At 36.7% G+C, this 27,463-nt stretch overlaps 1 protein-coding gene across 1 annotated transcript in view; it reads right to left on the bottom strand.

Annotated features, from left to right (window-relative positions):
- DNAJC1 (DnaJ heat shock protein family (Hsp40) member C1) overlaps positions 1 to 27,463 on the bottom strand; it is a 107,130-nt gene that overhangs the window by 19,228 nt on the left and 60,439 nt on the right. Inside the window, exon 8 of the mRNA XM_051611763.1 lies at positions 20,276 to 20,442. Coding sequence (XP_051467723.1) covers positions 20,276 to 20,442 — 167 coding nt within the window. The remainder of the gene's footprint in view (positions 1 to 20,275; positions 20,443 to 27,463) is intronic.

Raw genomic sequence — 27,463 nt, 5'->3', positions numbered from 1 at the left:
ATTCTAATACATGTCTGGTATTGTGATTCAGCTGTGGCTGAACACTAGGGACCTGCTATAGTTCTGAAGATCTCTTGTGAAGCTCTAAAGATCTGCTAAAGGGTATTAATGGTCTGAACTCATACCCAAAGCCACAACATGTTCACATAACCCTTCATTCCTTCAAAGTCATTACTCAAATCCCATTTCCACCAGTAAAATTTTTATTACTTGAACCAACAAAACTGTAAGGACAGCTATCCTATGTCAGACCAATGGTCAAGGTAGACCAGTAAGCTCATCACTTGGGCTCAGGGAGTGCAGCAGCAGCAAACTTCACCACATACTTTGTGATAACAAGAAGGACTGTATTTATTATTCATCCTTTCCAGTCCTACACTGCTTTTAAAAAACAGGGGCCATCTGCAGATACTAAGTGGAAGGCAAGCATATAAGTTACCCATATTTCCCCTAGTATTTTCCCTAATTATTTTCAGCTCAAGGAATTTCTCTAGGCTGGTATTTTTAATCTACGTAGGAACCCTTAATTAATCTCTCTTTCAGTGTTTTTTTCCAGTCTTCCCTGAAACTATATAAACCTGGATTTGCAACATCATCATGAGGAGTTGCACCCCTCTGCTACCCATTAGACAAGGAACCACCTTATTTTGTCTGTTTTGAACCTGGCTCCTGCTAACTTTGATGATGCGTAGCTCTTGGCTTTGAGTGAAGCACTAGCAAATAGTCTACATCCACTGCATTCCATGTCACTTACAACTTTGTTCAAAATATCACTCTATAGAATTCCCCCACAGTTGTCTCTTCCTAGCTAGGGAGTCCTAGACTAGTTTGCTGGCATAAAAGCCATTTTATGTACCATACTGTCCATGATGTCTTTTTCTAAACCACCTGCAATTCCATTATAACCAACCTCTTTGAAATGAGGTACCGAACTGCACAAAGCAGAATTAATCATGCTTATGCAGTGGAATAAGGATTCATTCCTCTGTCTTGCTCTCTACACCTTTCTTAACAACTTTTAAGATTTGCATCTTTGCATTTTTGAATGACACTGAGCTGATGTTTTTGACGAAGCCAGTACTGATAAGGCCTAAGATCTAAATCCTCGAAGATCACAGCATCTTGGTCATGAAGTTAGGACAGTCATCCACTATATCAACATTTGCATAACCTCAAATTTACATATTGGGAAGTTCCCCTCCCATCTTACTGCCCGAGCAGACAAATTCATAAGATCGCTCTGCAGTTCTTCAGTGTCTGTTCCCATCTTCGCTACTCCAAATAATGCTCTCATTGATAAACTCACCTCAAAGCTCACTTTTCCACCATATTACCATGTTCATTACACTACATGAATGTACTAACTAAGCAGCACAACTTCTAGCAGAAACCCAGCCAACTTCACTGCTAACTTTGCTCTATTGAGAGATATATTTATTTCTACCCTCCGTTTCCTATTTTTTGAACTAATTATTTATCTGGGAAAAGATCCTTCCTCTTATGCCATAACTGCTTTCTTTCCTTAAAAGCCCACAAGACTTGTTAAACCGTTCGTGAAAACCAAGTGGACAATCAGACCACCTTCTTCAGGCATATTCATTAATCCTTCAAAGAAGTCCAGAGGGTTTAAGGCTTGACTTTCTTTTATAGTAGCAATGTTCAGGACTACACTTAGGTCATATTTACCAGGTGCCCACTAATTCTATTTATTTCAGTTTTTGACAGTTTTCCCTAAAGAGATGTCAGATGTGCAGACCTGCAAGGGTCCCTGAATTCCACTGACAACTTCATAAATAAATAGAATGACACATTTGCCATTTCAGCCCTCAGGCACCCGAGAAAATAAAGAGTTAATTGAATTATTCCTTAAATTTTCTTTGAACTCTTGGTTGCATATTCTCTGATCCCAGTAACTTAAATACTTTAATCTTAAACAACATATTGCATAGGTCTAAAAGAACAACTAATTATCTTCACTTACATCATAAGTTCTCAAGATATTAACCTAACCGTAGTAATTTTTGTTTATACTATTCCTCACACAGGAATGCCTTCAGCATTAAAAGCATTACAATATTAAACAATATACATAACGTAAGTGGACAATAGCTCTTAGAGAAGAGTAAGAACCTAAGGAAAGAAGCATGAAGTCTCATTTGCTTCAGTATCAAGTCTTCTACCATGTGCAGCAGCAAACGTTGTAGGACAGAGAGATTCTTTCCCTCACAGCTGCCCCCAACCTGCATTAGGGACTTCTGAAGCATGAAGTTGAATCCATTTCTGTCACAAAGCAAACGATGAAGTTGTCTGCTCTCTCAATTTTTTTCTCTTAATCAACATTATAAGCCAGCTTTATACACAGTTTCTCACTTCTTGCCATAACCTGCTGTTTTTTTATTTCTCCGTCCAATATATTTCAGCTCTATACATAATACAGGAGGGAGAAAGCAAAAAAAATACCCTAATCACTACCAGTAGGCAATGTGGTTTCATTAATTTCTAAACACACAGGTGAAGAGAATTTTTTATGCAGAGGGAATCTGCAGGAAAAGACAGGACTCCTCAGGAGAGATTTTTTTAGACCTTGCCTGTTTCAGAATGAGGATTTCACAGACATTTCAATTAATGCTGCCCTGAATAATTCTGCATCACCCCTTGCAATTCGCCACACTATAGACCATTTCCAATACAGAACAGAACCTTGCAGATCTGCCTGAAACTCCTCTAGTGATGTTTTGCAGTAACAAAGATGTATGTTTCCTGTTCCTTAACTAAGCATTCCTCTAAAGCTCTTCCCTCTCATCATTACTTTGTCTGTAACAAGGCTTGCTAACAGAACCTGTCAAAAGCTTTATAAAATCCAAGTAAACTGTAAAGCTCTAATAATAAGGCTTAACTTTTATTTAAATCCACACTGACTTTTTACTATTATTTTTACAGTTGGCACATCTAATAGTATAATTCATTTCGTAATTTAAAAAAAATTAGCCAGTATAGAATTCATGCTAACCAGTCTGCACTTCCCAGATTCCTCAATTATGCTAAAAGATTGGTATCCTATTTCCATCTCTCATTTCCAGGCTCATTTAAGTAATTGCTAAAATATTAGCAGTAGTATTAAATGAATTTAATATTAGAGTTCTTTTTAGGTCAACTAGTGGTGAAAACCATTGTTCCAAGCAATTTCTTATTTATCAACTTCAGATGAATGTTTCAATCTAAAACATGCCACTTGCCTTCAATACATGATGTCAAAAACTGCATAAACTCCTTCATAGTAAATGTGGGTAAAAATTACTTTTAGCCCCAGCATCTGCTTGAAACTGCTTTATATTTTGATTATCCACTACTTCAACAAAAGCCTTGGCAGTGCTCCTTAATCTATCTTCTTTGGAAAAAAAAGCAATAATTTTTTGGTCTTGGCCTTACCTTATTTTGGATTTGTATTTGACTTGCAAATTTTCTGTTCTTTTGCATAAGCTTTTCCCTTTTTGAAAGCTTCTTCCCCCAATTAAGCAGCTATCTTTGCTTTTTAGTCTAAGATAAGAATAACTTAATTCCAGTAAAACGAGTATATTTAGATTGTTCCACTGACTAACTGTAGTGATTATTCACAATTTTGACAATTTCTTGTTTAAACTTCAAGCTCTTTGTTAACTCATCCTAGTAGTATGCCAACAGATAATTTTTAAACATAAAACATTTTAAAATCTATGTTTACTTTGAGAGTTTAAGCATATTAGAAACCAGAATGCTAATATGTCCCTAACTGTATGACGTCATTATAACAGCTCCCCTGTATTTTTGAAAAAGCAACAACATTTACCATCTATTCAGAAACATCAACTGAAATCTGTATATCTTTATTTACAAGTACCTTTCACAGCTAATGCAGGTCAAAAGGAATTATTACTCAGGTTTCTCATTCCTAAGCTGTGCATCTATATGCATATGAATATTTTTTATATATATATATATATATCTTACTTAATCTCAGCAGGAAGCCTGAATGAACCTGAGTGAATAACAGCTTCTCCCACTGCCACCTTTGGCAGCATTACATGGTGCTGTCAGGCCATTCCTAGACTTGGAATAGGCCATAGCTTAAGACTGAAAAATTTGTGTTCTAACAGACAGACAAAAAGCAGGGGAGGAGGATGAGAAGTCAACATAAATCAAGTTAAGAACCAGGTACATGAAGCAGCAAGACATTTTTTTAAAGTTATGACTATGTTCAGAAAGTTGCAGATAGTCAAAAAACAGTAGTAATCAGTCATCTGACAGAAAAGGTGGCAAATGGTGACCTAAAAAATGAAGTGTTGGATGAGCTATATACTTACAAGATGATTGTTATTATACTACATTAATTCCAACGTCTCTGACTTTCACTTCTAGCCATTGGACCTTCTGCATCTTCCTCACAGCCTGAGCAGCCCATTAATAACAGGTATCTTCTCCCATGAAGTCACCTGCTAAGTTAAAAGGTCACTCTCCAAATAGCAGTAGATACAATTTCCAACCCTTGAGAAATTACTATATATTTTCGTTGTGTCTGTTTTCCACCTTTTTTCATGTAAATCCCCAAATTACAAAAAGCTGTTCAGAGCTCATCTTTCCTCCCCTTTCCTACTCATTATTTATTCCTACTTTAAGAAATCAGAGCCAAGAGTGGTCTTTAATACTTCCTTTGAAAGTGCTCCAGTTCTTCATACAGAATCTGGAGGGGAAAGCAATGCTGACCCTTATCTTTCAGGTTTTGCAGAAAAAAATCTCAAAAAACATCTCTAAATTACTTTAATAAAAATATTTTCTTGTCAATACAGCTGAAATTGCTCTAAAGTATATGACATGTTAATGACTATTCATTGATATGAACAATCATCTAGTTAAAGCTACATCCCCTGGAAAAACAGGGGAGGAAAAAGAATGAAAACACTTTATTATTTTATTGTTAAAATCTTTAGGAATATGACAGGAAAAGTATGAATTTTTTAACAAGAGTCTGTGGCAAGACTTGGTAGGTGAGGTGGCCTCCCTGAATGGAGGTGAGGGCCACAATCCCTGTGTTGGACACAGCAAGCTCCAGTCAGCTACGACAGACCTACTGCCGGAGACAGGTGAGCCTGTCACCAAGCTGGTGGCACCTCTGGGGAAATGTATTTAAGAAAGAGCAAAAGTGCTGCACAGCAGTGTGAGAAGTGAGGGGAAGTGTGAGAAACAGCACTGGACACACCAAGGTCAGAGAAGGAGGGGGAGAAGGTGCTTTAAGCACCAAAGCAGAGATTCACGAGCAGCCCATGGAGGAGACCATGCTGGGGCAGCTATCCATGCTGGAGCCTGGGGAGGACCCCACATCAGAGCAGGTGGATATGCCCTGAAGAACCATGACCCATGGAGGACCTATGCTGGAGCAGGCTTATTCTGAAGGACTGCAGTCTGTGGAACACCCATGCTAAAGCAGAAAAAAGTGTGAGAAAGAAGGAGCAGAGGTGAGGAACTGTTACAGACTGACCAAATGCCTCATCCCTCATCCTTTCTGCACCACTGGAAGCAGAGAGGAGGTAGAGGAACAAGGAAAGGAAAAATGAAGTTGAGTCTTCAACTTCAAAGTGAATGAGAGGAAGGTGTTCTAGGTTTTGTATTTGTTTCTCACTATCTACCTCTTATCTTAACTGGCAGTAAACTAATTTTCCCCAACTCAAGTCTGTCCTGTCTGTGACAGGAACCGATTACTTGCTCTCCAAGCCTTTACCTCAATCTATGAGATTTTTAATCTTATTTTCTCCTGCAGTCCTGTTGAGGTGAGGGAGTGAGAGTGGTTGGGTGGGCACCTGGCAGCCAGCCACAGTAAACCCATCAGAGAGTTATGGAGTAACAAACTACAACATCCTGACCTGTATTTACGAAAAGTTTCAGGGAAGAATTCTTTGGTGACCTCTGCTCAAAACTACAGGAGTAGATTACCAGCATTTACAACTGCTGTTGTGGGTTACAACAGCACAAATAGCAGACTTAAATCTCTGCTAGCACTACAGGAGTCTACAAATCTACCTCCACAAGAAATACATAAAAGCCTTGTTATCCACTAGACATAACAAAACAAATTGGTTAGATTTCCTACTCTAACCAATTATAATTTTTGCTAAAAGTTAGTGAATTCTAATCAGAAGTTACTCCCTTAGTGATTTAGGCACTTCTAAAATTATTTTTTTTTTCTTATTTTTCTGACTAGCTTATAAAAAAGGAAAGTCTTCTGTGGATGTCCACATTCTAAAGATGTTATTGCTACCTTTCTTAAATGGCACCATGTATTGGTTGCCTTCACTGAAATACTGAAGACCTTTCATGATCACAAAGGTTGAAAGAGATCACAGATAAAAATGACACTTCCATAAAATAAAGATAAAACAGGCATATACGAAAACTACACAAAACCAAGAACAAAGTGATTAGAGCTTAAATGTCCTCATTTTAAATTAGGGAATACTTATTCCCTACACAGTCCTCATACAGTATCAATAGCTTAAAGTAACCAATCAACTTCCCACCCCTGACTTTCTTTAATGACAGGTGTTTCTAGTTCAGTGTTCCTTGATCGGGAAAGACAAAACTTATATTGGATGAGCAAGATGTTTCTCTCAGAAGACTTTCTTTTAGTCAAATAAAACTGACATTACCCTTGCTTTCTTTGAGAATGGAGTTAAAGTCAATGAGTAAACCTATACCACTTAGCAGTACAGAATCACAGAATGGTGTCATTGTAAGTGACCTCTGAAGGTCACCTGGTCCAACACTTTGCTCCAGAAGGGACACTTACAGCCACCTGCTTTGAACCACGACTGGACAGCTTTTGAAAATCTATCTCCAAGGAGATTTTCCCTTTCCCTCCCACAACCTCCCCGGGAAATGTGTGCCAGTGCTTTGTCACTCTCACAATAAAAGTGTGTTTCCTGATGTTCAGAGGGACACTCACATTTGTGCCCATTCTTCTACTGCAAATAACGAAGCATGTTAAAAGAGTTAGATTTGAGTGAAAGTGTAAGTTAATTCATAGGTAAGGAAATCATTAACAAAGATAAATGGTTTTTCAAGGTCGCACTTCTTAAAATTCTACATGGCTTGACGAAAAAATGGTTATCTATAAAAGCCAGTGTAGAAATGTATCCAAAATCCCAGAACTCCTCCATGCCGTTACAACACATTCATGGATGAGTAGCCTCCTATAACCTGCTGTTGCACTTCTAGAAAATTTGAGTTTTGTTTTCAGAAGTCATCCTTCCTATGGTATGAGGAATGCCATTTCAGATGATACAGATCTCCTAGTACTCCTCTCCGTATCAAGCCATCACATCATTTACTGAGATCCTTCTCCTGCTAGCCCACTCACATCAAACTTCAAAAACCCCAGAACAAAAAGTGTATTTTTTTCTTACATTATACTCTTCCTCCTTTCTTAAACAGACCCACCAGTCATGCAGACACTGGTGTATGGAAGACAGTGAGTTGTGAGGTTGGGACAGGAACTGAAAGACTGTTCTGTGATGACTTCTCCAGCATGGCCTAATTACAGGATATCAAAAACCTTTCTTGGTAGCAAAGCTGCTATGTCCTCACCAAAATGTGGTATATTCAACATCTAATCAAGGAACAGATGGCTGCAATACCTGAACTTGTTTAACAGGAAGAAATACAACTAGATGTCTTAAGGTTCACTCCAGCCCTAAAACATAAATTTTCATGAAACAAATGTCTCTTGTTCTATACCCATCAGGACTAGACACGGGGGGGGGAAGTATTTTAAATTCTGGTTCTTGGCAAAAATCAGCATATCTAAGACCTTTACAAGTCTGGTAATATAAATGGGATGGTATCAAATAAAGTGCATGATCCTTTCAATTTATATATAAGCTGGAAGCTCACCAACTGGAACTGACATAAAAAGTACCAGGTTTACTGGTAGAAGGGTGACGATAAACTTGCAGTTATTATTCTGAGATCAAAAAAAGCAACAGATACTGCCAAAAGGATGAAATAAGGTCCTTCCAGAGACACAGAGGATCTAGCTATAGAAAATAAACACACACATTCACTTTTCAGACCAGGTTTTGTTTTGTTTGAAAGCATTTGTCAGAATGGTTTTCTGATCCTGTTCACACACCTACACTACATGAACGTAACAGACTAACACATCACAGAAGTGGGACCTGAGCACTCAGGTGTAAATTTACCAGAAGTATAGGCTGGAAGTTATGGAATGCTTCAAAGTAATTTTCTGCATGCTAAAAGGACCTGAAGGCACTTGGGTTAGAAAGTCCTAACCCATTCTAATACAGAGCAAGTTCCCTCTGGTATTAATATAAAATACATTAACTAGTTATTTGCAATGCATGAACCGAAATAGCAAAATCTATTAAATTATTATTTTAATATTAAAGTACTATTTTAATATTAAAGTACTAAAGTAAAAAAGTAGTAAAGCATCTGTCTCTAGCAATAAACACCTGAAAAAAGCCAGTTCTCTACAGTTAATGTTTCCACATTTCAAGTTCTATCAGGCTTTCATTCTAGACTTAGCACAAAGCTTTAACCAAAAGCCCTTAACATGACCAAATACATGCAGGAGTGTTTCAACAACCTACAACACTACCATAAGGTAGATAGTTTGCAAAAACATGAAAAATAATTCAAATTATGACGTATTATTATGGCTTTTGAAATTCAGTTGTTCTGTCATATTTACACAAAACCCAGCTAATTTTATGTTTTTCTGTTTATCATTGCAGCAAAAGATAGGGGCAAAGATGTTACTTCTTGCTGCATTCTCAAAATCAAATCTGCTTTTGCATCATACAAGCTAGAGGAAAAATGTCACAATTAAATGACTCATAAATATAGCACTAAAATTACTGTTTAAGTCAATGTAATTGAACAGAAATTAAAACATAGTATTTAATTGCATGTTACAACTTAAATGGTAGCACTTAGCAGAAAGTGTTAACTCATTTATTTTTAATTGTTAGCTGCTTCAAGGCAATTGTTTTATTGCAGGAAAAAAGTGGGAAGCTCTTCAGTAAATCTGATTGTAGGATACTCAAGCACACAGATCAAATAAACTATAGGTTGAATCAGTAATTAGGTTTGGCCTGTGATACATTAATGTGGAGACAAATTCCCAAAGAAAGTGAATAAATGTTCTTCATTTAATTCTCTCTCAAAACACCCTTCTATTTGGATTTTTAAATGCAGTTTGAGAAGTATTTCCATTTAATAGAGAATACAAAATTGCAGATCTTCTAGAGCACATAGGTCAATTAATTCTTCAGGAAAAGAATGCGGTAACTTTCATAAACTTCAAGAAACAAATGTGTAGAATAATAAGTCCTCAACAGATTGCAGGTGACAACTTTTTTCATAATTACTTGACACATGAAAAACCTTTGCCTGTGCTGTTAAATTCACTAGAGAAGATGAGCTCAAAGCCATACAGACACATTAAAGCATATGATTAGTCTTTATCAGTAAGGAGTGCTTTTCCTTGCAAGGTTGTCTCACAATATACTACCAGACTAAGCAAGTGTCAAATATTTAACAGTATTGGGCTGATATATATGGGCTGTAAACTCTTTAATCCACTTCCATATAACATGGCATGTTATGGGTATTTTGAAAACATTAACATATGGTATTAATAACATTCAAAACACTAAACCATCCTCAATCTTACAAACTGTACCATAATGAACAAGATACTACTACATGACTAATCCTGCTGACTGACTGCTATGTAGTGCTGTCCTCTTCCACCTCTTCTGTCCTTTGTCCAGCTTTTCTGTCTTGCTTCCTGGCACACTTGATCATAAGATAAAGATCTTATCTCAAAAACTTTGGGATTCTTTTTTCTATCTTGTCTGTTGCTGGCAACCTGTTTCTCCTCCCTTCATGCACCTTAAACAGCTTCTTAAAAATCAGGGTTTTTTGGTTGCCCTTTGCCTTTTTTCATAATATAGTTTCAGCTGTCTCCATCAGAAGTATTTCAACACCACTGTTAATGTCTACATAACATTCTTCCTTTAACATCAAATGCAATTAAATTCTTTCACTGGCAATGCTATCTTGCACTGGATATTCTGATCTCTTAATTTTTAACTCGAATGCAGGAGATACTCTGCAACCTACAAATGTATGAACACAGTGCACAATTACAGAGTAATTATATCCACCAGTAGTATTCAAATACTACTTCTGTACTAAGTATGGCTCATCAAGTTATGTCTATCATTATGTTAAAAATCAAAGAAAAAATCCAGCACTCTTCTCCAAAAGAGTAAGCTGGGATTAAAAAGAGAACACCACTAGGAGAACTTGGGATGGTCAGGCTCCCTAAAGAGGTCTATGTAAAAAATCCGATGCTGTACAACACATTCAACCTGCTACTTTTTAAGTAAATGCATGTTGTAAATGTCTGCTTATTTATCTTTACAGGGAAAACAAAATCTGAGTATCTCTGACATTGTTCAGCTTCTTAGCTGCTGGAATTTACCCTAGATTATAGTTTCTGGGCAATTTTTATACATAAATTTGACCAAATCCCACTGTAATCATGGTCTCAGGAAGAAAAGGAAAGCAGCAACACTGAGCATTGTGGGAGAAGGCAAGATGCTGAATCTAACTAGATTTTAACTGGTTTGCCTGGAAAACATTATATAGAAACAACAGTATTTATTTACATCGATTTATTAAAGCTGGATTTATTTGAAACTAACTTCATTCTCCACTTTAAAGGTAGCTAGATTCATACCAAGAAAAGCAATTATTTGCAACAGTCAGCACTTTTCAAATTCACATTAAAAAGCTGAAAAGAGCAGCACTGACCAAATTGCACTACCAAAGATGGTGCAAATTCTGATCCCTAAGTTGGAGATCCTGTGAAAATCCCGTTTCAGGGATTTTGCCATCCTTGCCTCTCATTTATTGGCAAAACTCTGAGGGTACACTGTGTCAATGCTCTCTCTCCCTTCTGTTGGATAGGCAGGAGTAAGTGGATAAATTTCACAGTGATTAACCAGCTTTCACATCTTTTTCCAGCTTCTACCCCTTATACACGCAACTTCAGTCTCTTCCTTCAGCTTCTCTGCTCTTCTCTTCAAAGTTGAGACAGCAGTGACTTTGTTTGGGAGGTGACATGGAGGAAGCACTGCCAAGGAAAATCAGGTTTTTCCACCATCCCTCACTCCAACTGGGCTAAACTGGATCAGTACTGACAGATGTTTTTCTACATCTCTCCTAGGCTGAGAGGCAGCACAAGACAGACTAATATTTAGAAACACACTGCACAGCTTCTTGGAAATTTATGTAAAATGGGTATCAGCTTCAGGACAGAAGAAACAGTCCCAGTGAAAAGAGTCAAATTTTCGGTGGTTGACTGGGAAAGACTGAGTTCCTGTTTCTCCTCACAGGTAAGAGGCTTCTCTTCATGCCAACAACCATGTTTTTCTATGACAGACAACTATCATGTCAATCTCAGAAACAAAACAGGACTCAAGACCTGAGGTAAATTAAGTCCAACCTGAGTTATAAAAGTTAGTATAACAGAAGCTACATAGCCCTAGCTTAGACCCGGGCAGGTGTCTAAACCGAGCTTATAGTGCTGCCCAGTGCAGAAACAAAGCTGCATTAAAAAACCCCTGTGTGCTTGTCCACACAGATTAACACTTTGCACAATTAAGTTGAACACTTGGGTAGTTTTCAACTGACAGAATTGAAAAACTGAGAACAGCATAAGGAAAACTAGTGTATAAGTGTTTATATAACATATTGTTACTATCTTTAGGAAATATCCTTATGGAAATATATTTTGGCTGTTTGTTTCTTTTGCAGTCTCGATTGAATTTGGGTTGTGCTGTGAGACATACTGCTTCCAAAACACTTTTTGCCTGGCTGTCATATCAAATTATTTCTCTGTATGATTTACATGCCTTTTAATACTCTCCTTAAAGGTTCATGGCAGTACTTTCCTGTTTGCATAGATTACAACACCTCTCCACCCAAACCAGTTCTATCTAGCCATGCATTGGCACATTTGAGAGCAGAATATTATTGAATTACGTATATAAATTACATATATATATTCCACATTCTTACTTAGCAGTTGTTCAGTTAGGATTTATTCACCATCTCTATATATTCACAGCTTATTTTAGGAAAAACTGCTTAAGTCTTGGTTCAATGCTTGCTACTTCTGGCATTTGTCCCAGTTGTAACAACTATTTTCTCTGAATCTATCGCTAGGAAAATTTATTTTCTTTACTTTGTATTTACAAAGACAATTTGTTCTTTGATGTACATATGCCACAACATAGAAAACACCAACTTGAGATGCTAGTTGCAGAATATATCATCACCATCCTATATTTTTATTCTTCCTTAAGAAAAACGGAGGATTAAAAGCATTGCATGCTTAATGCTGCAGACGAAATTAGATTTCTGACCCTAAAGATTTGATATTCACAGCTCAAAAGCAGAGAGGTCTTATTCTAGATTTAAAGATGTGGGTCATCCTCTCCAAGGAAAACCCAATGACTAAAAATAGGTGTTCTTTAAAAAAATAATAATTAAAAAATATCACATTTATGCTCTCCTTAAAGATATTCAAGTCCAAAATAAAGTCCATAGAGGCTCAAGTATTTAAAACAGAAGCTTGAAATTAAGGTTATTGTCTGCATTTGAGGCAAGTGATTCAAACAGTACATAAGTTTATTTTTTCTAAACAAAACAATAAAAAACACCAGTTGGCTAGAAATACGCTAAATACACTCATTTGCTAGAAATAGAATGCACTGGTTTAGCACTCACATAAAGAAAGAAAATTATTAGCCATAAAACCAACAAAAACATTGGGTGGTAAGTTTGCTCCTTGACAGTCTTCCTGGTTTTTTGTTTGTTACACTGACTAACTTGGTGGTGAGCAAAAGGAACAGAAGAGGAATAGAATTGCCAATATGTATGTATGGGACAAAAAAAATATACAGATGTTTCAGAATAACCAAGATACCTCTCTACTCCTTTGGTAAATCAAGTCCTGTTCCCTACTTCAAACGCAGTAGATAACAAAAGGGTGCCTTCCACACACTGTCCTAACTGTTAGCATCAATATTTTATTAACAGAATTCTGCTGCACAGAAGAGACATACACATTGCACGTTGCTCAAGTATAGTATGCAGGCAGACTCGACTGTCTATTTTTAAAAGTATGTGTATAGGACAAAAGTAGCTTTTTCATGAACACTAATAACTGTAATGTAATATGGTAACTAGAAGTTACTGATAGGACAGAAACTAGAGAGCTATTTAAAAACAGACCCCAATATTCTTCTCAGGCTGAGTGCCCAATATTTGCAGTGACACAATGCATAATAAACCACAGGAAGGCCTGGAGTCTGACTTAACACTTTCAGTACCACTCTGATGAAGATTTTGGGGTGAATTTTTTTCTTTTTTTTTTTTTTTTTTTTTTTTAATGGATTATATTTTCAGTGACACTGCATTGCTTAAGAGTTTGGTAATAGAATACTGAGATTTTCACCTCAGGGTTACTAAATTCAATATGGCCCAGATCAATAGTGACTCAAAGTCATCACCATTTGATGAGAGTTTGGAGCTCAGGTTAAAATGTATTATGAGCTTAGACTAGCTCCTAGTGAATAGCTTCATAACTGACACTAACAGGTATGGTTGCTGGCAGTCTTAATATAGAGCCTTAAATTCAATGGGCACACAGAGTGATTTACTTTCTCGACCTACAGCAATCCCTCTGGGTCAGGGTTAAGGCACTAGCAGGACACCACAAGGAATGCTGGACTGCTAGTTGCTTGCTTATACCTGTCCCAGGAATAAAAAAGACTTAGAATACAAACACGCTTGTCAGATACCGTATTTGTTTCACCACTTAAAAAAAGAAAATTACATTATTTCAAAACTAGATGACCTCAGGTAGCACACTAAAACAAATAACCCTTCTCAAAGACCAATTTATTAAAACATCTGGTTTACACAGCACCTTAATCCTGATAAGATACAAACTGCTTGTGTAAGTAATTAACATTTTTTAAAAGCCTGGAAACTGTATTCAGGTAATCCGACATATGATGTCTGATTAGAACAAGTACTATGTTATTTGCTACTAAAGAAAAGGCATACTCAGATTTCAAAGCAGCACAGATGTGGGAAGATTCAAGGCAGAAGAGAGCAGGTGGCAGGCTAGCTGGCAATTATGAAATGTTCAAGATTATAATATGACTAAAACTTAATTGTCAAAACTATACTTTTTAAACTAACAAAACAATAATTTAGCATTTGTATAGCACTTTGCCTTTTAATGGTATAAAGCATTTTGTACATTTAAAGTTATTTTACATCATTGTTTCATAGCCAGCTTTAAATTAAATCTTTCATGATTAAAAAGCTCACTTCGTTATCAATATCCTACCTATGAAACACAGTGCTTTGATGGCCCATGCTGAGAAAAACAAAACCACAAACTGCACTTTAACCAGAAAAGAGTTCAGCACAAGGTGACTGCAGCCTGCAGTTCAACTATTGGAAAAAATGGTCACTACGTTTCCAGCATTTACCAATAAATTGTGTAAAAACAATGCTGACGTATACTTTTGTTTTATGGTATTTTTAATAATCCTAATTTGAGGATAAAAGTAAAGAGCAGCAAATGCAGGAGATCCACATAATCTATACTTCCCAAGCTCTGTGTACAAAACTAGTTTTTACTGCTCCTGCTTTAGTAAAATCAAGCCAGGTGCTCCTGCAATATAAAAAAAAACAAACAAACCAAATGCCAAGAAGTGCCGCAGGACAACATGAAAAACAAAAATAATGAGAAACATTATTTTCTATCCATACATCTGGTCCAGCTGGAAGGGATCAGACACTGTCTTTTTCCACCTTTATCTCTCCTTTACAGAGCAATCAAATATCAAAAGGTCAAAATTATTCACCCCTCATTGTGGCAGAACTTGGAACTCTATCTTCAGAGAGGAATGAACCAAATAATTATATGGAACAAGGAAGAGATTCCAGTGGAACAAGATGAGCAATCTGTAAACCAAAAGGAATTATAATCCTGGTCCCACTGAAGACAATGATAAATCTCCCATTTATTTCTCAAGGGCCAAGATTTCCACGCAACAACAACGTTACTCACATAAACAATGAGCTCTCATGAAAACAACGTGTATTACAAATAGTGTAAAATCCCACTGAGAGAGAAATTACTTGGCACTGATTCCAGAAAGGGTAAATACATACACTGTTGCTTGAATATTTGCAGAAAGGACAGAACAAGATCAGATGTAATAAAACATGTCCTGTAATAAGTTGCTCTTTTTACTTCCAGCTTCATGTAATAGGTTGCTCAACAGGAATGTAAAGGGTTAAACAGCTACAAAGAATTAGCAGCCTTCCCTTACCTGAGAGGGGCCTACAGGAAAGCTGGAGAGACACTTTATACAAGGGCATGTAGTGATAGGACAAGAAAGAGGGTTGGTTTAGATTGGATATTAAGAAGAAATTTCTTACTCTGAGGGCGGTGAGACAAAGCAAAAATAACTTTATAAATGAACCTTTTCAGTACTTGCTTTGAAGAGCTTTGTTATCAGTATGAAAATGAGCTTTTAGTAATTCCTCTGAGCTTCCTAGTCATGCAGTTTGCATTAATAGTGTAAACAGTGCTATGTGAATATACAATTTAGTGCTAGGCAAGTATATGATTTCCTATATAGAAAAAACTCAAGAGTCTCATTACTTCGTTTCCATGCTCTCAAATACAATAGAGTCTGCTCCCCTCTATTTTCAACAGACAGAGTTTAAGAACAGGATAGATGGCCAAAGATGAATAAATCACAGAATCACACAATGTTAGGGGTTGGAAGGGACCTCAAAAGATCATCTAGTCCAACCCCCCTGCCAGAGCAGGATCCTCTAGAGTTACACAGGAAGGCATCCAGGCAGTTTCTGAATGTCTCCAGAGAAGGAGACTCCACAATCTCTCTGGGCAGCCTGTTCCAATGCTCTGTCACCCTCACCGTGGAAAAGGTTTTCCTCATGTTTACACGGAATCTCCTATGCTCCAGTTTGCACCCATTGCCCCTTGTCCTGTCATCGGACAGCACTGAGAAGAGCCTGGCTCCATCCTCTGACACCTGCCCTTTACATATTTGTAAACATTAATGAGGTCATCCCTCAGTCTTCTCCAAGCTAAAGACTGTAACATGCTCTGGTTATGTGATTGCCCCTACATGTGTTCCCAAATCTGAATTTGAATTAAATTAAATATTTCTTTTTCTCCAGATTTATGAAAGGTAGTAAGTAACAATAAATTATTATCATTTTACCTAAAAGAGCCTGGAATAGACTGGTAAAGGTATGCACTCAGTTATTCCCCAATAGCTTCCCTCTTCTGGTCTAAAACTCCATCCATTTAACCTTTTCTCAGAAACATGACTTTCTGATTTTCTTTTTAATGCCAATCTGGTCTTCCTGATAATTTTTCTTTCTTTTTGAAAAATGCCATGATCAAAACCATACAAAAAATCCTAAAGGTGGATGAATCAATGCTGCAGAGAAATGCAGAAAAAATGCCTCTCAGTTCTGTAATACTGCATATTATCTGAGTATCTCCCAATAGCTCACTTTCTTTAAATACTCAGTTCTAAGCACAGAGTAACAACATAGTACCAGCAGTACCTTATGGACATAAACTTTTTGTGTTCTCAAACTTATACTATCCTACAAACACATTTTCAGCCAGCTATGCAACCTTATAAAAAAATCAGAACACATTCCCCTTACGGCTTCCCTTGGTAGATCATTCTACCTTGCCTAAGAAGGAAGCTGTTTTCTTCTCCTTAGTCTGTTCCTTATCTGCCTCAATACTTAAACCCTATGGAAACAGTAATCAACAGTCTATTAATAGCTTCCATATCATATTCAGACACCAGACAGAAAAAACTCAGATGTTTCTAAGCAACTACCAATAAAAATTAGTAGACCAATCAAAAACCACACTGGTACTCCAAACTGCATTTTATACTATTTTTTATGTACTTTTATACTGCTGCTATTTCATTTTGAACTGGCACTTAGGTCACTTAATGAGGTGGCAATGGCGTGTATTTTTTTTCCTTCTTAAAAAGGACAATGTCTGCTCTTTAGTAGGGTGATATTTTAATGAATTCTGGGGTGAGGACTAGCCTACCAGGTGTTCTGAATTTGAGATTAAAACTTTACGTCTCCATCAGAGAGGGCAATTCTCACATTTCCAAGCAGTTTTCATTAGCCTTTACTTTCAAGACTGTCTTCAATAAACACTGAAGCAAACCTATGATCATAATTAATCTTAATTCCAGCCTTTATGTCCAATTCCTCTTGACCTATTTCTTTATGTCAACATTTATATTTTTATTCTATTCATTTACAAAATCCAACAGCTTAGCTTTTGTCAAGTTGCACTTTATTTCTTTACCTTCTGACTTCTCAGATATACTGGAAAGATCATCAAAAAGTAACATCTTTCTAGGTTATCAAATGTCTTTTTATTTATTTATGTTTGCTTGTTTTTGTTTTTTTGGAAGACCCAGGCACTGGCCTCTGAAGTCACCATTTTTAAACCCAAAAAACATTTGACAGGAAAATCCCTTTTTTCTTTAGATATACAGAATTCCAGTTATCATCAATTTTATCAAGTTGGGCACTCTGCATGGGACAGCACTTACAGAACACTAGTCTGTGGATTACAAGCACCTCCTGAAGCACAAACGTCAACAGTGCAAAGCAGCTCACAAACAGTATGAAATGAATCATAATCATCTACATTCAGGATAGCAACACTAGGGATAGCAACCTCCTTATTTCTAGATGGATGACAGACTATTTTATTGAGCTACTTTGATCACACCAGTAACTGTTCTCAAGCCTGGTTGACCGTACATAGTCCACATCCCTGAGCTATCAGGAAAGGAAAAAAAAAAAGCTAACAAGCTTTCTCATGAGTGAAGCATGACAATCCCAAGGAAAAGTCTGATGGCAAAATTATTTACAAACAAGTAACCTTTTCCTATGACAAGCAGAACCGAGAGGTGAATATTCACACACCGCTTCATTGCACATCCATGCAAAAAGCAGAAGTGGGAGGTAGAAGAGGGATACTGTCCCAATTCACATCTGTGATGTGTAGTACGGGAATACATCCTTTTAAAATGGAAAATTTGTCAAATGACAGGAAACTGCCCTTGTAGTACAACCATTTTCCCAATGAGCTCTTACAAATCATATGATTCTCATATTGACATAAAACTGGCTCTTAAAAGCTACTAGAGTCAGTAACATATATTCTCTGTTTCTTTGTACAGTTTATGAATCTTTTCTCTCCCCTATTGTAATACATGTAATATATTGTGGTAACACAGTAGCTGTCAAGGAAAGGAAGCACAACCTCATAACAGTTTGCTCAGGCCAAGCACTGTACCCAGACAGTATACCTTCAAATTGACTGATTATCCCTAAAATATCACCCTATTTGTAACAGAATTTAAAAAATGAACTCATGAATCCAAGTGATGAAATGCAACACTGAACCTCTAGGTGCAAGCATAGAAAAACAAGTTGCTTATCTTCTAATAGCAGTTCTTTGATATGTTTTAATTTCTGTGACTCCCATTTCTGAAAGTATGTTCTCTTAACAGTGTCTCTGAAGACACTACTTTTATATACTCTGGGTAGGTGGTATACAGTTACAGATGGAGTAAGTCCAGTCTCACTCAGTTTCTTAATTTTCATGGAAATCTAAAGAAAGGATCAATTTCCATCCGAGCAGAAGATGAATTTGGGGATCCTGGTAGTCAAGTATGCAACCAACCCAAACTATTGTAAACAAACATACATCTTTTCTCTTTTAATCACTCGCCTACGTAGCTTGGTAAGCAAAGCTGGTTCACAGAGATGCAACTAACAAGACTCCAGTCCATGGGTGCTTCTTGAGTTAAGGTAAACAAAAGCAATGACTGTACATAGGCTCTTAAACCCCAGGCAACTCATCTGTAGAATTAAGGACCCGAATTAAGGACCAGTGTGTGAAAATATGCTCTAGTGTTTAAAGGATTCAGAGTGCCAAACCCTTACACAGAAGTCACAAGCTAAGCATATTTGCAGAACAGATTTCTCAAAGAAATATACAAGTAAACATAATGCAGATGTGCTGAAAGAATACAGAGAGATAAAAGTAACAGCAAGAGAAAACTGGCAATTGGGAGGTCATGAAGCTTAGGAATCCAATAGTGGTAGATGACTAAAGAGGGTACATAAAACTGTCCCTATTTCAGTAAAAAAATTAGGTCTGTCTAAAAAAGGAGAGTGTTTTCACAGGTTTTAAAACAACTAAGGAGTAGGCAAATCTGCAGCACAGAGGAATCAAACAAATGACAGCAGGAACTTTTTTCAGTATTTTTCAGCTGAAGTCAACGTGTTGCCCTAACTTCACTCCAAACACATAATTCTTCTCTTCTCAGTCTCCCAGGCAAGGCAGATTTTAAAGTCAGGAGATCAATTTATAACATTTCTTCTGTCACCTATGCATCTCAGTTCTAAGATGAAATCCATGAATTTTCAAGCCAGTATGTTTTAATAAAATTTACCAGAAAATACCTGCCACTGAGAACCCTTACCTATAAGGAGCAAGAAACTTAATAGGCGTAAGTTGAATTATTAGGACTTTTGTGTAAAGTCATGGGAAATGCACAAAATACATAAGCAGTTCCATAATCAAAAGATACTACATCTGGATAGTAAGAAGCTAAGGTTTCTTGTTTCTTCTTTCTTTGCTTTTTTAAATTTATTTTTTTTAATAGAGAAGAATCTATTCTTGCAAGCAAAATGTTATTAACTGCAACGAAAAGAATCAAGCCTCATGTAACTTGACAGCACTAATTTCTAGTGAACAAGAACAATATTTGTATGAGAAACTATAGAAATTTTTCATATATTCTAGTCAACAATATCCTATTATAACAACATTGCCAGTATCGTTACACAAGTTACATTGACCATCGATATAATATTTTCCATTATGTCTCTGCCAGACAGTATTTTTCTACAATTCAATGGTATATTAATATTGTGGTGGTATACATACATTATTCAAGTTTCTTAAGAGGCAAGCAAATGAATCAACATTTAAAATACATAAGAAAATGAAAGATTTTGAACTTACCTTCTTTTTTTGTGTTCTGTTCCTGCCTCCCAACCAATCATCCATCTGTTCCTCAATCTCTTCAATTGAAGTTCCATGATCATATGATGGTATATATGCACTCGACTCCAAAACTGTGTATACAGGGAATTCTGGTTTTGGTTTCTTGACTTTAGGTTTCTTCTCCTCTATGTGAAAGTAAAAAAGAAGAAAAAGTAATGCTACAATACTGCAGAAAAGTGTAACTCAGAAGCAGGCTTAGCTCCTCAACTCCTAATGCTTATAAAAATTTCCACTGAGGAAGGGGCTTCAATTTCTTTGTTAATAGGAGAATTCACAGTTTTGCATAATAATTTACTTTTTATGACAAGTAAATAGCAATGTACTCAGCTCCTCTTCTATCTGAACTATGCCTTAAAGGGCCAAATGAGGAGCCCCTCAAAAACACAGCTCTTGTTCCAGTTACACCACTTGGCAATTAAGATTAGTACAGGCGAAAGCATAGGGAGCTGTTAAAAGATTTCAAAAGCCCAGCTGGCTTCAAAGAAACTGGCAAAGATAGAAAGGTGAGTTTTAGACAATTTTGTATTACTTCCTGGTCAGCTGCGCTAAGTAAAAGCTTCTCTGTTCTCAGATTTCCGTAAGTACAAACAGCTCTATTCTAGCTCTTAGACACTGAGGAAGATTTAAATGTTGGATCCCATTTCTAAACTGATCACTGTGTTCCAGTCTCTCTCCTTCAAATGGTATTAAATAGGAGCAGCCAACTTAGGGGACAGGAAGAGGAGCAAGAACCTAAACCCCAGCAACTAAAACATATAAATTATATAAAATTATCTAAAAAAAAAAAAAAGATTCTAAGATTGATTGAAAATTGCCAGAACTTCAGGAAAGACAAGAGTTAAGACAAGAGTTAAAAATCATAAAAACAACCTTGAACAGTCAGAAAACATCCAGACACCTCAGGTATGCCAAGTGAGGCAACAAAAGTCTCAAGTTTTTCCTCAATGTTTTAAAAATGTGCTGTATTCACAATAACTGGATGCTCCAAAGTATGCTACTACACCAAAAGAGCTGTTCTAATGGCTGGCTGCAGCCAAAAGAGAATAGTTCTACTTTGCCTTTATCTTCCCACTCTCCACTGTGTGCTTAGGGGTTCTCTCATCTATTTGTGCTTCAACAGTCATCCAACCACGTAGCAAACTAACTCAATTAATTAATCTAGTAGAAAATTACTCCTTTACACTTAAGTGAAAAGAAAAAAAATCCAAGTAATTTAAGGGTGATGGGAAAGAAAAAGAAGAGCCACACTTCTCAGCAGCAGTGGAATATTTGTCCAATTTGGGGACAAACTTTTTAGTAGGGCCTGTTGTGACAGGATGAGGGGTAATGGTTTTAAATTGAAAGAGGGTAGATTTACACTACATACAAGGAAGAAATTTTTACAGTGAGGGTGGTAAAAAACTGGAACAGGGGGTGGTAAATGCTCCATCCCTGGAAACATTCAAGGTCAGGCTGGATGGGCTCTGAGCAACCTGATCTAGTTGAAGATGTCCCTGTTTATTGCAGAGGGGTTGAACTAGATGACCTTTAAATGTTCTCTCTCAACCCAAACTATTCTATGATTCTGTGATTAGATCAGCTTATCTACTTTTGCAATCATGCCCTAATACTTTTCTGAGCATCAGAAGATAAATGCCTGTTTTACATGAAAACCACCTTAAAAAAATTCCTGAAGAGGACAGAACTGTTCCCTACAGACTTTGATGCAGAATTCATTTGCCTAACAGTACAAGTGCAGAACAGCACACTGAAAAGACTCCACAGACTTGGCAAACTCCTAGGAACTGATTAGTTAAGTAAACAATAGAGAGAGAACTGTTTCTTGGCACCTTTCAGAAGTCCAAAAAGAACAGGAAATTCATACAGATGTTGAAAGTTATAACTAATGCTCTTTTAAACTTTTAAATGTACATTGTTCAGAGAACTGTTGCTGTGAAAAATCTCTAACTTTGTTTGTAATTGTCAAAATACTCTCAATAAATGAAAGGTTAGGTTAAAAAATGGTATTTTGATTTTTTTTTTAGCATCCTTCTATAGGTATGCATAGTAAATGTCAGGAGATGACATATACTCCCCCCAAAGAAACAAAACTAAAAGAAGGCCCAAAAGTGTTCAACAGCATTTCTCTCATTGTTCAGATGTAATTAAAGACAATGCTGGTGCTAAATTCTTTTTGTTTAATTCAAATGGTAATTTTTGTAAGCAAATCACACATAGTAACACTTATCTCATTTTTCTTTGAAGCTGCCTCATGTAACAGTTTCTGGAGTCAGACTTAAGATTTGCAAGGATAAGCAACAGTAGCTTCACCAGCTATTTAATGCAAACATACATGGGCAAAAATATTCTAGGTAGGTACCTTAAATGACAATTTTTACTACTTTCTTTCAATCCTGCAAAATAATCAGGCACACTGCATGTGTCCACATGGAATTACTTAACCGGGAAGACACATTGAGACAGTCAGATTTCCTGTATCTTGCATCCCATCAGCTACTGTTTGCTGATTTTCCCCTCTCAAAATATGCAAGTAGTGAAAGCCTGAATGCATCTAAAATTGTAAAACTAAGAGTCTAGGCTGCAAACAAGTCAACTAGGCTCCTTCTGTAGTTTTAGAAGTAATTCTGTAACAGTATTTTCAGAAGGCACTACACCCCACTTTAAAATGAGGTATCAAAGATGGTATTTAGGCTTTCTTCAGGCAGTTAAGTGAGAAAGGAAGGCCTAAAATAGATGAGAGACACTGCTGTTTGCTCATGACAAAGGAATGAGAAAACCCACCAAGAGAAGATGGCTGTACAACCTCAAACAAGGACTCAACAAGAATTAAAAAACCTGTCTCTACCGTGTCCTGTGCGTAGAGAAAAAGATGAAGGAGTTCACCATATCCTTTGCATACCACAACTGCTGTCATACTGAATTACCAACAAACCCAAACAGAATTGAAGTAACAGCACCTCTTGAGCACCCCATTGAGGACAGTTTCACCTCAAAATTTTTCAAAAGGCACTTTTTAGAATAAGAAAGCAAATAATAGTGGTTTAATGGTAACATCATAAAAGCATTTTAGATCAAGGAAGTTCAGAAGTGACCTTCAGAAGTACTGACATACACTAAGAAGCCTCAGCTTAAGGCAGCCAAGCACTGTTGTTCTTCAGGTGAAAAGGAAGAAAGCAAAACCCACCATTGAAACTATTTCACCTAAACAACAGAAGTCCACAGCAGATACCTAGGAAGAAAATGTCTCTCTTTCCATGTTATCTTTTCATTACCTGCAATAAAAGTCACTTCCAACCTGATCTGGTTCTTTCCCTCCAAGAGAATAAGGATCAGGTTTTCCAAATAGTAGATGATGCTTAGATAGCTGAACCCTACCTCTGCTGAGCTTTGCTGACCAGCCAGGAAGCTGGTGCTGCTGCCACCATCCCAGCCTGAAGCAAGGATGTGTTTGATGGTGCTGACAGTAGCAACAACTGCAGCAGTAATTCAGAACTTTGAAACACAAGTGGTCCCTTAATACTTGGCCTCATCTTCTAGAGGTGCTGGGCTTAGGCTACAAGGCCACCCACTAAAACAGAACAGGCTTTTAAAATGCATTTTCCTCCTCCAGTATGAAATATTGTTCAAACATTGTTGTCCATAAGCCTAACTGAAACACAGGAAAAAAATAAAGAAACATATTTTGGAGGTTCCTCCCAGTTTTGTAACAGCCTACTCACTGTTCACTGGAGACCAAATCAGACCCATTATGCCCCGTGCAGACACCAATATCCAGCTGATCTTAACTGTGACCAGGGTTATGGGTGCTCATACATCTAAATGCAGTGGAGGGAAACAGTCTTGGTGAAACCAGAAGCCTACTTCAAGGTCAACAGGGTAAATAAAATAGCTTACTCTCACTGCTATTTTCTGGGAACATTATATATTTTAATTGCAAAACAACAGTGGAACTTTTCCAGTTTATTAAATAGAATTTTAAAAAACAGCAACAGCAGAAGGTAAATGGATAATCCAACATCATAACCATGGTGGAAATTGTTTGATATCTACCACTCCAATGTAAAATGATCAGCATTTTACGCAAGTTACGACTTTTATAGAGCTCTAGTAGCAGAAGAAATTGTTTCATCATTTGCTGAATTAATACTGCAAGGACACTAATCTTCTATGAGTATTTTCCACCTTTAGAACTATCAATTAGAAGACTAGATTTGACTGTGTATTCAACAACTTAAGAGTTAAAAAAATATATCATTTGTCCCTTATGTTTGAACAGCACACAAACACACCCATCACTGGAATCCCTAGACTTTAACAGATAACAATTAGCTAACTCTCTTAAAGCACAGTATTTTAAGTTTCTAAAGGCCTCTAAATCCACTGCAGTACTAGCTATACATTTTACTAGTTTATGGTGCCATGATCCAGGTTTTAAAGTTTGATGAATCACGTGTACATAATCAGGTACTTAGACCTTCCTCTTTACTCCTTCCACCTTGTTACTATATTAATTTTATCAGTGGCAGAATGGCTAATGGCTATGTGCTTTAAGATACATCAGCTGTCATCTTGAGAAGATAAGGAATCGGCAGGTATTTTGGATCAAGTGCCATGTCATAAAACAGTGAAAACAGTGGTGCTTTTACCATGATAAATATCAGAGATCCATATTTTAAAGTTTTCAGAAAAGTATACACCGATTTTACCTGACAGTTGATGTAAATTTAAATAATTCTGAGAATTTTTCACAGTAAAAATGATCATTTCATATAGAAAAAAAAAACAAAATAAACCAAAGCCAAGTCCTGAACTTCACCAAAGTGTGACACATTCAAGCTGGTGTCCATTTCTCTTCAAGGCTTCTAAGCTTTAAGCATTAACAAGAATTCTCAGAATTCAGCAAATATGGCCAAAAAGACAGTGATGACTTGAAATCACAGAAAGAAATGGGACAGACTGATTTGTATCTCATGCATTGATAAGCAAAAAATACGACCGCACACAGAGGCAGACAGCAAACATTTTTTTTGGCAACTCAGAAAGATCCTGCATTGAGAAGTCCCTTTCTTTCAATACTATTTAGTTACCTACGAAACTATGAAAGACAATCAAAGCATTACAGCATTAAAATATGTTTAAAACATGAGAGAAAAATTCACTTGTATGTACAGCAACACACATGGAATGCAACAGACCTCAAAGTCTGGAAAAATATTGTACCAAGTAGAGCAAAAAAAGGAACAAACTATATTTGATATCAATGCAAAAATGGGCCAAACATTCATCTTTTAAAACCACACATTTCTGTACTCTTAATAAAGTCAATGGGTTTGTATAATTGCACCACAAGCTAGAGACAATTATATAGATCTGCTGTATTGAGACCTAGCAGCTGGTTTATTTTTGAGCAGACTAAAAATACGCTCAGTGATGTATACAACCTTCAACTACATAAAGCTTCTCACAAGCTATAGGGTTTGATGTCTTTCATCTTTTTCTTTGAGTATCTACCCTTCCTAACACTTCCTATACCTCATTCCCATAAACCAGAGATAAACCTCCAACATTTGGGAGCTAATCTGCCTTCCAACAACTGCATAATGAAACACATGCCTCCTTCACATGAGCCTTATGACACTGTCTTGGTGAAAGACTTCTATAAAATCTAAGCAAGTTCTGTAGGGTGAGGCATCATATAGCCTAATTGAAACAATCGGGAAAAGGACGTGAGCTTGCAAGTTCAAAACCCCTTCAGCAAGCGTGCCAAAACAATCAGTGAAATGGATGATATTCAGTTTGCCATAATAATATAAAAAGTGCATAATTGGTACAAGTCAAATAAGACAAGTCGTGAGAACTGGTATTTTTCACTGATTTTTGCCTACATGAGTCTGAAATAAACACATTATACTAAATTATCTAGTAATGCCTTCTATCCCTAATTTTCATGGAACAATAAAAAGAGCTACTCAAGCAATGTGCAAAATCCCTAACTGTTTGGAAAGGGAGAACCACCAAGCCTAGCCAAACTTAACGAAATGTATTAAAGGTTTCACTAAAGCTCTGGATGTTTATGGCAGACACTCAAGGAAGACATGTCTCACTACAAAGCCCCACACAGAGATATAAATACCACTATAGGTACCAACATAAAGTCCCAACACAGAAAGGCTAGTTATGCAGCCATAAGGATAGTAACTTTGTATTTGAATGATGAGGGTGAGGGAAAAAAATCCAATAAATTAGGTACTATTCAGCATGGTTTATAACTAGAAACAAAGCAACTTCTTACCATGGATTGTTTCAGATGCTTTGTACACCAGGGCAATAATTCTGGATTTACAATGGAAATATTTTTGTTAACTGGGATGTCAGTGAGGAGTTTACTTGCAATATCTAGTGGGTACTATTTCTTTAAAAAGGCATATTTTAAAAATAAACTTAAGTCAGGGAAAATAAACATAAGAAGAATGGAAAGTAACAGAAATACCAAGGCTAAGTACAAAGAAAGAAAAATGGATGCATGTCCCACTAAAATGGATATGATTCAAAGAAGTACTTCATGCAAGAAGAGGACCAGGAGAGCAGTTAAGATTTGTTTTGGTAACTACTCAAACCTTGCAATTTAAGTTAACTGTCAGTCATCTGTCCTGACAATGTATGCCCAGGTATTCTCAGTTTAATGACTGCTTGGTTCAGTTAATACATACTCTACTTTCCTTGACTATGAAGAACAGAGTTAACTGTTCTCACAGAATCATTCCCTGATGCTGGAATTATACACGTGACACTACAGGAGAGGAAGAAGTTAAAGTTTATTAATTAAAGCACTTTCATTTTCAAATAAATTTTGTGTTGTGGTATCTAAATGTGACAAGGGAATCAGAAAATGTAAGGCAAACCATTTCTGTTTTTGTACATGAAACATCTGTAATTCCATACAAAACCCCATTTCCTAGAAACATGAGGTCTTTATTCTAAGTTCCTATATTTTTGTATGGTAAAGTTGCTCTGTTTTACTACGATAGTAATGAGAGTTTTGAATGGATTAAGAAACACTGCAGAAGTGCCAGAGAAATAAATAAAAAATTGTGCATAATATCAACTTACTGAGAAACTACTTTTTCACACTCCTTACCAAATATA

Source organism: Apus apus, chromosome 2, assembly GCF_020740795.1.
Source record: "Apus apus isolate bApuApu2 chromosome 2, bApuApu2.pri.cur, whole genome shotgun sequence".
Taxonomy (NCBI): domain Eukaryota; kingdom Metazoa; phylum Chordata; class Aves; order Apodiformes; family Apodidae; genus Apus; species Apus apus.
This window is presented reverse-complemented; position numbering and strand designations above follow the sequence as displayed.